Source organism: Colletotrichum paranaense (assembly GCF_030867605.1).
Source record: "Colletotrichum paranaense strain IMI 384185 chromosome Unknown Scaffold_9.1, whole genome shotgun sequence".
Lineage (NCBI taxonomy): Eukaryota > Fungi > Ascomycota > Sordariomycetes > Glomerellales > Glomerellaceae > Colletotrichum > Colletotrichum paranaense.
In genome coordinates this window covers 146,762-162,635 of record NW_026848967.1, presented here as the reverse complement: position 1 = coordinate 162,635, position 15,874 = coordinate 146,762, and the positions used below count along the sequence as shown (strand labels likewise).

Here is a 15,874-nt window from a genome sequence, read left to right as displayed (position 1 = left end):
TAGGTTGGAGTAGTCCTATTGAATTATTACTAACGACGACAGGTCAGTGGCAATCACAGGCTTGTTCGATATAACAGCACGGGTTTATCAGTCTGGCTTCACCATTCTTGTACCTTAGGACGAGGAGACATCAAGAGCTCCTGGCCTCAACCTGTGCTTGACACACAAGGATCATGAGAACTTTTGAAATGTTGTCAATCGAAAACATACAAAGGTAAGTAGTACCAGCCAATACCAAGCTGGGCTTTTCGAGGTAGACTTCGAGGTAGACACGTATCGGATCAAGCTTGACCAGAACACGCCATTTTAACATGAGCATCCACGGCACCCCATGCTTCGCCCTGCCGGAGCGTCCCAGAGGTGGGTACGGCCGGGTCTCTTGACAGCTAGGTCAGGGCTGCGCCGTGGAGGAGGTCAGATGGATCTCATCGGCAATCGGATGTGGTAGATTCGGAGGCGTGGAGCATGTCACTGTCATTGAAGATTGTTCTGGCTTGTGTAATTGAGCACCTGTGTTGGAGCTAATGGGGGCAAAACGGGTAGCGTTAGGCCAAAGCGAATTCCTTTGGCAAAGACGTGCGACGCGCAACCTGGAAACGTGCCCCTCCTTCATCGTATTCGGGTTGAGGTAGGGTACGTACCGGTGCTAAGGTGAGCGCAGCAGCCAAAAAGTCGAGGTGCGAGGTGCCAGGCGTTCCATGCAGGGCGATAAGACAGCCCTGCCCACCTGGAGGATGACTGATATCGGCCTCCTTTGATTGCCCGCGACGGGGCGCAATTCTCATGCATAAGTGCTTCTTCTGAGAAGATGATGCCGACGTTAAACACAACTCAAAACTCCAATTGAGAGCTGACCAGTTCGAAAAGGTGGACATTGAATTAGACTGCCGCCACCTTACTTCAAGTGCTTGGCTTCGTTAGAAGCTTTACCTCTACGTACCTTAATCCAGGTGTCTGGCTTTGATGGAAGCTCAGAAGCAGCATAAGAAAGAAAGGAGCTTTGTCCCATCCATGAAATGTTTCCATGCCCCGTGCCTCCCGCCTGTTCGGCTTTTTCCCCCTCGGCCCCCCTTCGATTGGCAGAGTGGCAGAGCCAACAACGCCTGGTGCAGCTGTCACACACCCTTTTGCCTCCCGAAATCTCGCACACCGCCCGACCCAGTGGCCAGGGCACGCCTGCTTCCTACTGGCCAAAACCCACCACGGAAGACGGAAGGACCCACGAGCTGCATGGTTCGATATTCAAGTGCAGCTTCTTATTGGCTCATGACACAAGAATGGGCAAATCGCAACTAACGTCTCCACGCTGTCGCCCAGAAAGGGTGAGAGATGCACAGGGGCGTTTTCATAAGGTACCTAGCACAATTCCAGAACTAACCTAATATTAAGTCACCTTGAGTAGGTAAGGGAAGGTTTTTTTTGCTCTCTATATGTGGTGACAAGCACCAGAGACGCAGGTGCCATTTCCTTTCCCCGTCAACCGAAATGATCCATGGATAAAACCTCAACAAGACCCGGCCCTGGACCCTTGACCTTGCCGCCCGCCGTCCTTTCTTTCCCTTAAACCTCCCATCGCCACCTAAACACCACCTTCGGCGCATTGTTGAAGGAGTTGCGACTGTCTTTTCTTTCCCTCCCAGCTTTCTCTTCGCCAACTTTGGCTTTCCTCATACACATCTGTAATTCCGCACTTGTTGAAGCACACAAAGTCGCAAACTTGCGCTCCCCGCCATCATGGCCGCTTTCATGTGAGTCTGGCCCCGTTTCTTTCCCCGATCCACGACGCGCCCCCTTTATAGTCCTCGAACACAATCTTGAAGCAAACAGACACTGACCTGGCATTGTGCGGAACAGCAACTCGACCGTCATCAACACCGCCTTCAACCACACGCAGCCGTACTTCAGTGTCCTCGAGGAGGTGTCCAAGTACAATGTCCAGCTCAACTACTTTGAGCGCCTCTGGGCCGTATGTCCACACCTCATCGCGTGCCTGTGCCAACCAATGTCATTACAATGCGACTGACACCTTCCTTCTAGGCTTGGTATCTCTGGATGCAAAACGACACTCTCGCCACTGGCATCATGAGCTTCGTCATGCACGAGACCGTCTACTTTGGCCGCAGTTTGCCCTTCATCATCTTCGACCTCATCCCCTGGTTCCACAAGTACAAGATTCAACCTGTGAGCAAATCCTCCACATCCTGTCATCACAATACTCCGGACATATCCGCTGACGCTCAAATAGCAAAAAATGCCGACACTCAAGGAGCAATGGGACTGCGCTATGGTCGTCCTTATCAGCCATTTCACCGTCGAACTCCCCCAGATCTGGCTCTTCCACCCGCTCGCCACGTGGTGCGGCATGGAGTACAACGTTCCCTTCCCTCCTCTCTGGAAGATGGCCATGCAAATCTCCATCTTCTTCGTCATGGAGGATACCTGGCACTACTGGTTCCATCGCGCCCTGCACTACGGCCCCCTCTACAAGGCGATCCATAAGCTTCACCACTACTACTCCGCGCCTTTCGGTCTCGCCGCAGAGTACGCCTCACCCATCGAAGTCATGCTCCTCGGCATCGGAATCGTCGGCTCGCCCATCTTCTGGGTCACCCTCACCGGCGACCTCCACCTCCTGACCATGTACGCCTGGATCGTCCTCCGTCTCTTCCAGGCCATCGACGCCCACAGCGGCTACGACTTCCCCTGGAGCTTGCGTCACTTCTTGCCCTTCTGGGCCGGTGCCGACCATCACGATCTTCACCACGAGAAGTTCATCGGCAACTACGCCTCCAGCTTCCGCTGGTGGGACTACTGCCTCGACACCGAGGCCGGTCTTGAGGCCCACAAGAAGCGCCGCGAGAAGAAGATCCAGGCCATCAAGGCGCAAAAGTCTCAGTAAAGCCGCTTTTTTTGCAGCGGCTGCGACCTTTTTGCGACATAAAGTACGCACATCACCAAGCACCATGACCATGTGTGTATGCCCAGGGAGAAGAGAATGACGGACGCGCCCACGAATTGTGGTTGGGAGCGCGTTGCTGGACACACCGGCCGCGGGGCGGTGTCTCATGATACGATGTATAGAACGCGGCAGGAAAGGAATACCGCAAGGGAAAGCGATACGACATGGGCCCGGACAACCGAGGCCATACCATCAAAGTCACGTAATTATCATTGGGGCGGCGTTTGAAAGAGGTATTGACGGTTGTGCGAAAAAGGCGAAACCACTTATGCGAATTCTGTCGTATATATTGGGAAGGCCGCCCATATAACTGGCATTGTAGTAGATTACTTAATCATAGCACAACATTCGCTCTTCTTATACCCCAGTTTACATGGCTTGCATGTTCTCTTTGTGTATTCACGTTGTTGTACGGGACTATTGTAACAGTGAACTTGTGATCAGGAGAGTAGCTGAACCCCCCGGGCCCTCGGATCCGAATTGAGGCTGACTATCCGAGGCCGCATCACTTCTTCGGCGTGCAGCAGTCCCCAGCCGTGCCCGCCGCCTTGTCAGCCAAACCCCGGATGCCGCAGGTCACGGCCTCTGTGCCAGTGGTGGCCTCGGAAGCCGGCACCTCGACTTCGCCAAAGTCCTTTGCCAGCACGTCGCAGATGAGAGCGAGCTTGAGGTCCTTGTCAGACAGGCCCTTGGGAACATGTGTCGTCCACCGGATAAAGGTTGTGTTGTAGACCTGCCCTCTTGTTCTTAGTTCTTTTCTGATTTTGGAGACTCCTTGCTCGATTTTCTTGAGAAGGACAGGGTGTTTGGGGCTTACGTTTGACCACTCTGGATGATGATTGTGGATCTTACATTGTAGGCTCACGGCTGTCATGAAGTCCTTTTCACTCGTCAGCAGTCGATTTCATCTTTCCTCGGACGATTGCCATTAAATATGATGGCATGGTGTTTGGCCACACGGAGACATGTAAGTAAAGAAAAGAGATAGGATAATAATACGCACCCACGTCTTTGCAAAGTTCTTGAACTTGAAGCTCCGCTCGATGGCCTCACCGTCGTTGACGAGCGCCCAGCCCCGGCCCTGTCCCAGCAGCGTCTGGAGCGTCGAGGAGAGGGAAGACTCATCGGAGCCCTTGGAGAAGCGCGGCGTGGGCGCGGCGGTGGTGGTTGTGGTTGACATTGTTCTCTGGTATCGTGGTGCGAACTGCTGCTGGGTGAAGTTTTGTAAGGGTGATGGGAATGCTGCCGTTTTTGAGAGCCGGGATGGTGCCGAGGTGAGAGGCCGCGGGGTACAGTGTGCGATGCGGCGGATGAGGGTACGCGCTGGGGTGCTCATCTCTGAGGGTGTGTTTGTTGCGATGGACTTGGGTGACGTTATTCTTGTAGTTGAGTCGCAGATGTAGGATAATGGTGTGGTTGAAGCTTGAGATGTTGTTAGAGGTGTACCCCTGTCCTAGGCACTTGCGGTTGAGCTTATGTGGAGACGCATGAGATGGACGAGGTTGCCTCATAACAGTTGCTTTTGCTCGACATCTGCAATGATGTGTAAACTCCATCCCTAATGCCCTTCAATATGCTTAGGCCAAGATGATTGACTTCATGTATTTCTCAAGAAGCTCAGAAACGGTTCAGGGGCCTTGGGTCACTCAGGGAACTAGATATACTTTCCAGACCTAGGATTTAATTTCTACGAAGGTGTGCTAGTCGGACTTCATGACGGGGTAGCTTCAGAGTCCAAGTTTGATTACATGTTAGATCGATAGATCAATATACTGGTTAAGTACCCTGAAATCTGCATTCGAGACGAGGCCACAGTGGGTAAATCATAATTGAAAGCCAGAGACACTGACCTCCGATATGCGTTCTATTACTGTCTTGCATCCTGGTTGCCCCGAGGTACTCTCCATTTATCAAGAATACGGAGTATGGCAGCAGGATAAGGATAGCGAGGGCGATGAAAACGACAGGAGTTAAGGAGGGCGAGAATCACAGAGACAATGTTGGTCAAGGAAACCGCGAGGCTAAGACTGACGTTAATCAGAATAGAGGCGGAGGGAATAGCTCTATGAGATTCATGCTCACCCGAAGGGCATATACATCAGTCTCAAGCCGTCACCTCTACGTTCCTACATTTGGAAGGTCGATTACCAGACCACGCCGCTATATCGCATCCCCCTGCATGTATTTGCAGCGACAATCCATTGATCAGCTCAAGCGCCAATATCAGGAAAACGATGCCTGTTTCCCGGATACCGGGGTGGAGGAGGTTGGTAACATGGTGGATAGCAGAATGGTCAGGATTCGCTACCCCGCGCTCACTAAACCACACAAATTCAGACTTGACTAAATGATGACGACCCGAACATAGACTTTCATGATGTAAGATACGCAACTCTCTAAGTTCATCTCAAGTAGCTTTAACTTGACTAATTATTTGCAGCTTCAGCTCAACTGCGTACGCCTGCTAGTACTTCTTCACCGAGAATAAATCTAGTCGGGAGCTAGACAGCCATAGTCCTTGGACGCCGTGCAAGTCGTTCAAGATGCGTGTACCACATCGACCTCATGAGATGCAGCAATCTGTATCAAACCCAAAACCAACGGATAATACACCTTCAAACACCCAACAAACCCAGACAATGGCTTCACAACAAGAACAGAATGAGCCAGAAGCAGGAATGGCCATCACCCTGATCACCGCCGACCTTCTCATCCCAGGCCGCGGCACCCCAGTACAAGACGCCGCCGTCGCCATCTCAGACGACAAAATCATCCACGTCGGCCCGCGCGACACCCTGCCCTCCAAATACCGCTCCCTCACCCCCCTTCATGTCCCCGTCCTCATGCCGGGCCTCTGGGACGTCCACGTCCACTTCCTCGGCATCGACGTCGTCACCGGCTTCAGCGACGGCATCTTCAACGTCCTCCCCGGGTCCAACGCCGTCATCGTCGCCGTCATCGTCCAGGACCTCGAGGCCACCCTCATGGCAGGCTACACCTCGGTCCGCGAACTGGGCGGCTACGCCGGCGACCTCCGCCCCGGGATCGACTCGGGCCGCCTCGTGGGCCCCAACGTCTACTCCTCCATCGCCGCCATGTCCATCAGCGGCGGACACGGCGACCAGCACACCCTCCCCATGCAGACGGTCCTCGACTTTGCCAAATGCGGCGGCGGCGCCTGCTCCATCGCCGACGGGCCGGAGGACTGCACGAAGCAGGTGCGCCTCCTCGTCCGCCGCGGCGCGCGCTGCATCAAGATCTGCTCCAGCGGCGGCGTGCTCAGCCTGCTAGACGACCCGGAGGACAGGCAGTTCTCCGACGAGGAGCTGAGGGCTATCGTCGAGGAAGCGGGCCGCAGCCGGCGCGCGGTGGGCGCCCACGCCATCGGCAAAGCGGGCATCATGGCTGCGCTGCGCGCGGGCGTCAAGAGCATCGAGCACGGGTGCTACCTCGACGACGAGGCCGTCGACCTCATGCTGGAGCGGGACGCCGTGTTTGTGCCGACGCAGCACGCCATCATGACGCTGGCTGCTGACCCGTCGCAGCTGCCGCCGCCGCTGGCGAGGAAGCTGGTGAAGCTCGTGCAGAGGGCGACGGACTCGTATCAGCTTGCCATCGGGAGAGGCGTCAAGGTCGCGCTCGGGACGGATACGTGGAGCAGCGACCGGACGAAGCCGCTGGCGCACGGGAAGAATGCGCGGGAGCTGCACTGGGCGGTCAAGAACGGCATGACGCCTCTCGAGGCTATCGAGGCTGGCACGGCGAACGCGCCCGAGGTCTTGGGTGGGATGGCGCCGCTGAGTGGGCAGGTTAGGGAAGGGTATGATGCGGATTTGATTGCTGTTGCGAGGAACCCGCTCGAGGATATTGAGATTTTGACCGACAAGGACAACATTACCCACGTCTGGAAAGGGGGCAAGTTGTTCAAGTCTTCGTGATAGTCGGGAGGATGCTTGTAGCATACCTCAGACTGTAAGGGTCGGTCACTGATTAGTGATGAGTATAAAAGTCGATCGTCAGCTTAAATGATAGCTCCTTGAACGACACCATACATATATAAACCTTGTTTTTTCATTGAAGGTATCGATACGCTGGCTTTACTTCAGTAGACGAGTTGCTAGCCCAGATACAACCGGATCAAGTGCCTCATCACAGCCACACACGCCCGTTCTCCGTTTCCGTATATACTCTATAGAGTACGGATATGATGGATGGTCTGTAGGAACCGCCCAAGAAGCCGTAATTTGGAGGATCATTCGGCTAGGTAGCATTCGGTAGCATAACGATGTTGACTGCGGTGTAACGATCCTAGTCCACGCTGCACTTTCTAGGCCGCAGTCCATTGCCCCAATCCATCAACACAGACCTGTGCAGGGATGGGAGGTAGGGGGGTAGGTTGATCGTAGTATGTCGATAGCTTCGGAATGTTCACTAGATGTTTTCCGAGGGTTCGAGCTGCGTCAAGCCGCACTGAGCACTCGCAAATGCAAGCTTGATGTCGAAGAAGAGAGACTGGGCAACGTTACAATCAACTCAGTGGTGCTGACTGAAGGGCACGCGGACTACCGCTCCATCATGCGATATTGACAGACGCCTAGTTAACCAGGAACCCTACCTTGCGTTAGTGAAGAGAGAACAGACTCGCAATACTGAAAGCGCCTCTTCTTGAATTCCAAATTTCGATTCGCCGATGACAAGCCAGCAGCACATCCAAACGGAAATAACAGCAGATGGGACGCATCACCATACGTGTAATATGCCATTGGTTGACCAAAAAAGGGCCGTGTGTGTGTTGTCACGGTCGTCTTCCAGAACCGCACACAGACTCCGCCAAAGCTGCAAGCACAGGGCATCTGGCGCCGCATGCCAGACGCGCCAAGCCATTGGGCTTATGTAAGTCAAACACCGGGAGTCGCGGTACGTGTTGACCGAGGAAAGCCCGCATATCGTAAGTACCCCCATCCCTTCCTACCACTTTCCACCTCAGCATGGCACGCATGGCACGCCTGGGAAGGAAAAGAGGGATTTCCTGGCAGTAATACTCCGTACGTACGGATACGACTGTACGAGTTGCCTACCATGCCTTAGTCAAACATCCGTACCCTCCAGGTAGTTTTTGCTGCCCGGCGCAAGCCATGCGTGCTTCGGCGGGATATTTCCTACTCAAGCTTGGTACTTCCGTTGAGGGGTCGGCTAATTATTTGACTGACAACCTTCCCTCAGTCTGCTTCTGCACTCACTCACCTCTCATAGGAGTCGGATTTGCGGGAACAAGGTACTCGGCAAAGGCAAAGTTCTTCCACGATCGTTCTGGTCTGCTGTCTGCGGCCTGCTAGGGTGCCGAGTGGCTCCGGCGACTTTTCCAGTCGTCTCGCCCTGCCTGTCATCGGCCATTTCGTAAAGTCCGTCGCGTCGCCCTTCCAATCACAAGCAGCCTCTACCGTCGGGTTAGTCCCTGTGGAGAAATTCGTTGGATGACGTAAGTTACCGTAGACCGCAAGTAGGCCAGTTTGGCCCGCAAATAGTCTTCCTCCCTGTGGTCTGTGGATGAAATGTCGCAACTCGGAACGTGCCATTTCCTGAATGCTGACAAACCAGACTTGCTGACTGTTCGGATTCATGAACGACATCGACTTGAACATGCAATGAATCCTCTGGGAAATGAGTTGTCGCTGGTCCGCGGCTGACAACAAACTCCGGACAGCTGATCACAAAGTGCTTCCACAATCTTGTTCCTGCCGCCCCTGCTTCTCCTATCTCCGTATCTTGTGCTGTTTACCCACTGGTAGGTAGCTAGGGGAATGGACCGCTTCACTCTAATAGGATGGAAGTACGAAGAGAGATGATGATAGGGATGGCGAGTATAGCATCAGAAGACAATACCTAGTGAGGCATACCGATTGGAATCACGTGGCAGAGTCGTGCTGCCTAACACAGCATCTTCGCCAGCGCCACCCAAGGGAGAAAGTAAGGCTACACCGCAGATGTAAGTGAGCTGTCGCGGTGCGAGCACATATGCTTTCAGCTCAGAGTTTGGACTTTCAGCTCCGAGCCCGGTACATAAGCACATATGTGAGGTAAGGTAGATTCAGTGTCAATCTGCGCAGGTTGGCAGGCTCACAAGCAGCTCTAGCCTGCCTGCTTACTTATGGCTCGAGGTCGACATTTTTCGTTTCTTCGTCAGGCGAGAGCTTGACTTACAACACAGACAATCTATCTGCGTTCTTACCTCATCTCCAAGGCTAAGCCACCTGCTCTCATGGGACCTTCCTGTGTTGACTAAGGTGGTCGGGGTGTTTCCTGACCTGGCCCCGTCGGCTCCGGGGAGCACTTTAAGTCACCTTCCTCATCCCGCTTGACGGCACACTGGAAGGTACCTACCTCACATCGGGTCGGGGTAGGACTTGTAGGGGTGAGGTCAGGTACGTACCGAGGAAGGGAACACGGCAAGCTCGAAGCAGGTACACACGCCAAAGCACCTTGCCTTCCCCCGACAACCTGGAAGCAACGAGCTGCCTGCACCTGCCTGCCTCCGCCCTACCGAGATTCCTCCTCGTCGCGTCCCTCTTCTTTCTCTCCCAATCAATCAATCAAACAACCAACGAATCCTTCATTCCCAGCCACGCGGTTTTTTTCGTCTCTGCTCTCTTCCACTCAGCCAACACCTTGGATCTTTTTTTCCCATTGCAATTTCTTGGACAGAAAGACTGGCAGACAAGAACCAAAACAAGGACAACTCGATACACTCAACGCGTCGAACGTGCTCTCCAACCACCTCTTCTCGGAAAGGTTCTCCCACACGGTACACCTGGCTGCACCTGGAGAAAGCGGACCAGCAGCAGATCAGACCCGACGCAGATTGCATGCTTCTGCCGCGGATTACACACGAAAAAAAAAAAAAAGAGGTCCAAGCTGCGCGACCCGACCTTTCTCTTACCTCCCATTACCTCCGCCTCACCTCATACTTTGGGCCCTTACCTCACCGGAACAGGTACGGTACCTACGGAATACCTTACGTTACCGCGTACAGATTACCCACACCCTCGTCAGGTTTCCCCTCCTCTACGACGCGCTAAGGTCGCAGACGATTACCTAAACATTCGTTGAACTGCCGCATCGGTACTCCGTCTCATCCAGTCTCATCATCAGGGCCCTCTTTATAAGTCCTGGTCGGGTGCCTGTAGTAATCAATCCTCCGTTCCCTTCATGCTGAGTCAGAACCGGAGCTTGAAGATGCAGAGCGCTTCACCCTCGTCCTCTGCGAATACCACCACTAACACAGGTAAGCTACTACTCACCTTCCTCGTTTCTCATTTCTCTGTTTCCCGATCCCTATCCTCATGTCCTGTTCTATTCATCCCACCAACTCGCCGTTTCGCCCGACCAGCGAGCGCTCTGCCAAACTCCGTCGATCCCGTACCGTTCCTCTCTGACCTTTGCCCTCTCTCCCTCTTCCACCTCTTTCGCAAATCCGCCCTCCGGCAGCTGTCCTAGCCATTTGCCTTACCTCATCTTTCATTCACTACTCAGTACATTGTACTTGGCTCGGATCTCATGTACTTTGAGTGAGACGAACCCTCTTTCTCACTCTAAACTACGTTACAATCATCAATACCTGCTATATCCTAGGAGAGGCCTGGCTACCTCTTGCCAGCGTTGATATGTAATCACTCCCCTTCCCCCATCAGCTTTCCGTCCATCAGCGACTACTGCAGGCCAGCAGCTGTCTGAGATACATGATTGCCCTCGTTCGTTTCTGTATGGACAGAAGCTTGAAACAGAGGCAGACCGAATCAAAGACAGAAATCCGGCTTATGCGGCTGTCGAATGGACCATTTTCAAACCTTCTCCCATCGTCTCACGGCGCATCTTCCATCCCCACATATCCCTGCTGCTCCGGCGACAACGCCAAACTCTCAAGTCTTTCAAGCCTCGATTTATCTTACCTTTTCAAGCCAAAACGGTCCCTGAATCTCACTTGCCTTTGATGACGAGTTTTGATTTTATACCGAACCTGGACACTGCTTGCTGACATGATATGTGTTGTCCATAGACGCCCACTTGCGCGCGCAGCTTGAGCTACTCAGCAAGCATACCGCGCCCGGCTCGACAGACAACGCGACCGGCCCAGCTCGTGGAGCTCGCCCTCAAGCTCCCAACCCTTTGACCGCGTCACCACCGCCGCCGGCACATGGCTATAGTAACGGCTCTACATCGCCCACTGACGTCTTGCCACCGATAGTTAATAACCAGGCCGACCCGGAAGCGCATATCCACCCTGACCTCCGAGCTCGAATCACGCAAGCTCCAGCCGTCAACATGATGCCCGCTGGTGTACCACCTCAACCGCAGCAGCAAATCGCGCCTCCCGTGACGGCTGCCGGTCCTTCCATTGCGCCTCCTACTCATTCTCCTACAGAAATGGACTTGGATGACGGCGCGGAGGGTCGCAAAGCTAAGCGCGAATTGTCACAATCCAAGCGCGCCGCGCAAAACCGAGCTGCCCAGGTACGATAATAACAATTGGGAAGGTGCGCTGGGTCAATGGCGCGTAATACGCCTCGCGCGTGTCGCAGATGACTGTCGCAGTGCTCTTGATACATGGGACACTATTACTGGCTCATCAACCAATCACTGCGACAGCGCCAATTCCATCCGGCGCGCCCACCCCAAATCAATTCTCCAATGCGACCTGTTGATGAGCTTGAGCTAACTTGAATGCGCCGCAGAGAGCTTTCCGTCAGCGAAAGGAGGGATACATCAAGAAGCTTGAGCAGCAAGTTAGAGACTACATGGAAATGGAGGGACAGTACAAGACGATGCAGTCAGAGAACTACGCGTTGCGCGAGTACGTGATTCACCTCCAGTCGCGCTTGCTCGATCTTCAGACCGAAATCCCTCAGCCGCCGCCCAATGTCAACCTTCAGCAACCTGCACTCCCGCCTCCTTCGGTCCCGACAAGTGGTCCTGAAGCCCCGCCTAGCAATGCGGGTGCTGGTCCTCTTGAGGCCGTTGCGCAGGCAGTGGCCGGTCTGCAGGCACAGGAGCAGCTTGCGCAGAGAGATCAGTTCACAAGGCCCGAGGCGGTGACTAAGGAGGAGCCACAACGTGAGCCTGATGGACCCGTCGACCCATCGCTACCGGATGGCCTTCCGGCTCCGACTGCGTCCATGTGAGCGTGCCGAGAAAACGAGGGCGCGTCGCATTTGAATCATGGTTTTCACGTCGCTGGCGTTGCGGTACAATGGTTTGTCAAGATATTACTAGTGGACTGGCGTTACCGGCATGGCTTCTATCCACCCGTTGCGGGTGTTTTGTTTGCAATGCCCTCGGGCTTGAGTTCTTCAAAAGAGAGATGATGTAGGGAATTCGTGCTTGTAACATTGACACGAGAAGTGAAGAGTGTCAAAGGGTGGAGATTTGAGGGCCTGATGGGAACTTGATAGGAAGCTCGAGGCGAGCTCCGGCTTCGTCTTTGATTTTTAGTCATTTGTCCCCCTCGGTTCTACACGCAAATGTACATCGAGGAAAGAGCCCTTGGTCATAACCTCGGACAATGCTTCATTGCCATGAAGCCGAGGAAAGACCTAGGCAACGTTCGAAAGTCTCATTACAGATTAGTCTCCGCAGAAATTCTGTTTTGCATGGCCTTATATGGATGTCATCGTTTTGATTCCCCCTCATTCACGCAGCTAAGGAGCCCGTCTCAATTTGCACTCGCGCGGAAATACAAACAGACATAGGTCTGAGTGTGTCGAAGAAGTCATGAAGAAATAGCAAAGCTTGGCTTTTTCTCGTCAATAAGACTGGTGGCATACTAGCAAGAAGGACGTGTAAAATGTAAAGATACGTTGACATGTAAGGCCCGGCATTTGAATTTCTCCCATCCTTTCTTGCCCTCACCCCTTTGAGACGTCCCGTTCCCTAAGCCGTAAAATAAGTCGCCGTTGCTGCAAAGCGCCCGCACCGTCCGTGATCTCTGTTTTCTCCCCTTTTGTTAAGTAATCATACATATGAAGTATTGCCCAGGTCGTGCTCCTATGATCACATCGTGTCAGTCTGTTGTCTAGTTTCAGAAATAGGGGGGAATGGTTTGGGTGAGCTTACCTTGAGATACTCAGAGCCCTTCTCCTGATACTCCTCCCGCGTAATGGTTGCAGCCTTCCAGGCGTCCGACCCAGCCCACCCGGCAGCGCCCTTCCACGCGTCGAGGAGGGCGTCCTCGGCGCGGCGGATGGCGAGCGGCGCGCCGGCGGGGAGAAGAGGCCTCAGCCCCTCGCGGAGACGCTCGTCGAAGCCCTGGAAGAGCGTGTTGCCGCCCGTAAGGAAGACGTCCTTTAGGAAATCGTCGCGGTTCGACACGCCGCCCAGGCGCTGGTTGAGTATATCGCCGACAATCTCGATGAGGCCGCCCTGGTCGACGCCTGCGATGGACGGCTGAAAGACGACCTCGGGCACGCGGATGCGCTCGACGTTGAGGTGGATCTGGTTCAGCTCGGCCTGGGAGCCGGCGTCGAAGGGCCGCGGGCCGCGCGCGAAAGCGTGGAGCATCGACGTCGACCAGTCCGTCTTGGCCTCGTGGGTGTCCTCGTAGCCGAAATTCGGATCGTAGCGCAGAAGGTCCTCCTCGTACGTCTTGAGGTTCGCCTCGAGGTTTTCTTCTTCCTGCTCGTCGTCGCTGTTGTCGCCGACGGTGATTTGGCGGTACACGCCCCAGTCGTCGTCATTTTGTCCGAAATTGTCGTCGTCGCCGCCGCGGCGCCGCTTCTTGACCGGGTTGTCGGACGCGAGGTTGGCGATGCTCTTCATGCGGATCTGCGAGGCGAGCGACTTGCGGTTGCCCAGGTCCTGCTTGAGGCGCTCGCGCTCCTTCATCTTTTGCAGCGTCACCTCGCGCGCCTGGCGCCTCTCCTCGAGCCAGCCCTCGAGGTCGTTCTCGCGGCGCTCCACGTCCAGCCGCTTCTCCTCCTCGACGCGGGCCTTCTCGGCCTCCTTTTCGGCCTTGGCGCGAGCGCGCGCGTCGTGGTTGGACTTCATGAGCTTCTGCTGGCGCTTGGCCTTGATGCCGGCGTCGTCGAGCTCCTCGTCTGGTACGTCGAGCAGGTCGAATACTGGCTCTTGCTGCTCCTCTGCAGGGTCACCGCCAACGTCCTTTGTGCGCGCCTTCTTGACCGCCTTCTCAAGGGTGGCGATGGCTCTCTCGAGAGCAGCTTCATCCTTGAGGTCGTTGCTATCGAGCAGCCGCCTGACCTCCTTCTTGTTGGTCTGCTGCTCCAGCTTGATCTGGAGCTTCTTGTACTGTTCAAGCTCGTTCTCCTTGCGCATCAGCTTCTCGAGGCGCATCTTCGCAGCTTGTTCCTGTAACCGCCTGCCGCTCTCCTTCTTCCGCTCAGCAATACGAGCCAACTCCTCTTCCGTCTTTTGCACAATGACCTCCTCTGTAAAGGGGTACTGGATGACAATGTCCCGGTCTTCAAGGCCAGTCCAATCCAAGTAGCCTCCTAACTCAGTGTTGTAGTCTTTTGAAACGTAGGCATGGTCGCGGAGCATGTGCTCTGCCTGGGACACGTTGAGCTTCCCGTTGAAAGCAGGGTACTTGAGCCTAATCAGCTTCAGCAGGTACTCTGCCGCATGCCATCCTCCCCAGTTCAATCTTGTGGCTTGGCTCAGCAGAGCCTTGTGATTGTAAACGGGTATCACGTGTGTCGAGGTGTAGGATGACGAAACTACGATGCCTGTGTTTCCCTTGTTGTGTGTGTACGAGAAGAGGGAGTCGATGCCGTATGCTAGGGAGGGCGCGCCGTAGCATTCGAAGATGATTTCTGTCATGGCTTCATAGACGTGTTAGCTGTTGGTCTTCACATGCTGCGAGAGACCAGCTTACATTTCCGGGAGTACGGCAAGTTGGCTACCGCCTCCGTCATGATAATGGGCATGTCGATGGATGCATCATCTCCGTTCAAGCCGAGTTTGAGAAAGATGTAGTCGAGAACATGCTCCATGACATCCCAATTGCTCACAATACCCGTCCCTTGCTCGTGCGCATAACGTGTGTGACTCCTCGCAGTCGTGTCGGCATAGCAGTCGCTGCCTGCAAAGGAATAAGTCTTTCCGGCTTTTCGGTCGCGGTATTTCGCCATGATCGGTGGGATGTTGAGCCTCGGCTTCTCTTCAAATGACCATCCTGCACGGACGGCCGAAGATCCTATCGACAGTCAGTCAAACAGCCGCTCCGCCACATGCGTTTTCGGAACGCCTGCGAGCTTACCGTTGTCAATTACAATGGCCGCGCCTCGGGAGGACTGCGCCAATGCCTTCTCCCGTCCATCCTGCTGTACCGGGATCGGCTTCTCGAACTTAGCCTCCTTGACTTGGAAGATCTTGGCTGGAGGGTACGTCCTCTCGGGAGGTCCTGGCAGAGGAGGGAGCTCGCCCGTAGCTGAGGGCGCCATCGCGATGTTCGTGTGTTGGGAAAGGTCTAGGGTGTCGCAGTGCGACGGACCATGCTTCGGGGATTTACGGGCAGTATATGATGGATTTCGAAGCTGTATAGCTGGCGACGTCTTCAACGGGAAGGTTCGTTAAGGTAGGGAGCGTCTACGTCACGTGCGTCGCGTTCAATGCGTCTACTTGATTACGGTTGATGAAGTTGTGATGCGCCGTTGTTGCGAGGCTGCGAGGCTGTAAATTTCAGTGGACCCCTACCGGCTTGTGCTACTCGGGTCGCAGCGCAGCTACGCGATCTTAGCGTAGTAAAGGTAATAGTACTACGTGGGTGAATCAAGTGCAACCAGCGTCTCGCCCCTCGGTGTTTTGTTCAAAATGGGAACAATCACATTCACTTTCAGGTCTGCCAAACTTGCGACTGCCTTTAATCATGGCCATTTGAAGAAGGGTGGGAAATGCGGTCAATTC

At 54.5% G+C, this 15,874-nt stretch overlaps 5 protein-coding genes across 5 annotated transcripts; 3 read left to right on the top strand and 2 right to left on the bottom strand.

Annotated features, from left to right (window-relative positions):
* Window positions 1-1,734: 1,734 nt before the first annotated feature.
* Window positions 1,735-2,899, top strand: CPAR01_10805 (fatty acid hydroxylase; the record flags this gene model as incomplete). The annotated part of the gene is made up of 4 exons (XM_060495065.1): window positions 1,735-1,748; window positions 1,855-1,966; window positions 2,038-2,181; window positions 2,246-2,899. The coding sequence occupies 4 exons, from the start codon at window positions 1,735-1,737 to the stop codon at window positions 2,897-2,899; spliced, it is 924 nt and encodes a 307-aa protein (XP_060345413.1).
* A 565-nt stretch (window positions 2,900-3,464) lies between these two features.
* CPAR01_10804 (pterin 4 alpha carbinolamine dehydratase) lies at window positions 3,465-4,139 on the bottom strand (the record flags this gene model as incomplete). The annotated part of the gene is made up of 2 exons (XM_060495064.1): window positions 3,465-3,839; window positions 3,963-4,139. 2 exons carry the CDS (start codon window positions 4,137-4,139, stop codon window positions 3,465-3,467), a joined length of 552 nt encoding a protein of 183 aa, XP_060345412.1.
* A 1,363-nt stretch (window positions 4,140-5,502) lies between these two features.
* Window positions 5,503-6,897, top strand: CPAR01_10803 (amidohydrolase; the record flags this gene model as incomplete). The annotated part of the gene is made up of 1 exon (XM_060495063.1): window positions 5,503-6,897. The coding sequence occupies one exon, from the start codon at window positions 5,503-5,505 to the stop codon at window positions 6,895-6,897; it is 1,395 nt and encodes a 464-aa protein (XP_060345411.1).
* A 3,295-nt stretch (window positions 6,898-10,192) lies between these two features.
* CPAR01_10802 (bZIP transcription factor) lies at window positions 10,193-12,135 on the top strand (the record flags this gene model as incomplete). The annotated part of the gene is made up of 3 exons (XM_060495062.1): window positions 10,193-10,241; window positions 11,013-11,467; window positions 11,689-12,135. The coding sequence occupies 3 exons, from the start codon at window positions 10,193-10,195 to the stop codon at window positions 12,133-12,135; spliced, it is 951 nt and encodes a 316-aa protein (XP_060345410.1).
* An 829-nt stretch (window positions 12,136-12,964) lies between these two features.
* On the bottom strand, window positions 12,965-15,411 carry CPAR01_10801 (actin; the record flags this gene model as incomplete). The annotated part of the gene is made up of 4 exons (XM_060495061.1): window positions 12,965-12,997; window positions 13,067-14,790; window positions 14,844-15,164; window positions 15,228-15,411. 4 exons carry the CDS (start codon window positions 15,409-15,411, stop codon window positions 12,965-12,967), a joined length of 2,262 nt encoding a protein of 753 aa, XP_060345409.1.
* Window positions 15,412-15,874: the final 463 nt, after the last annotated feature.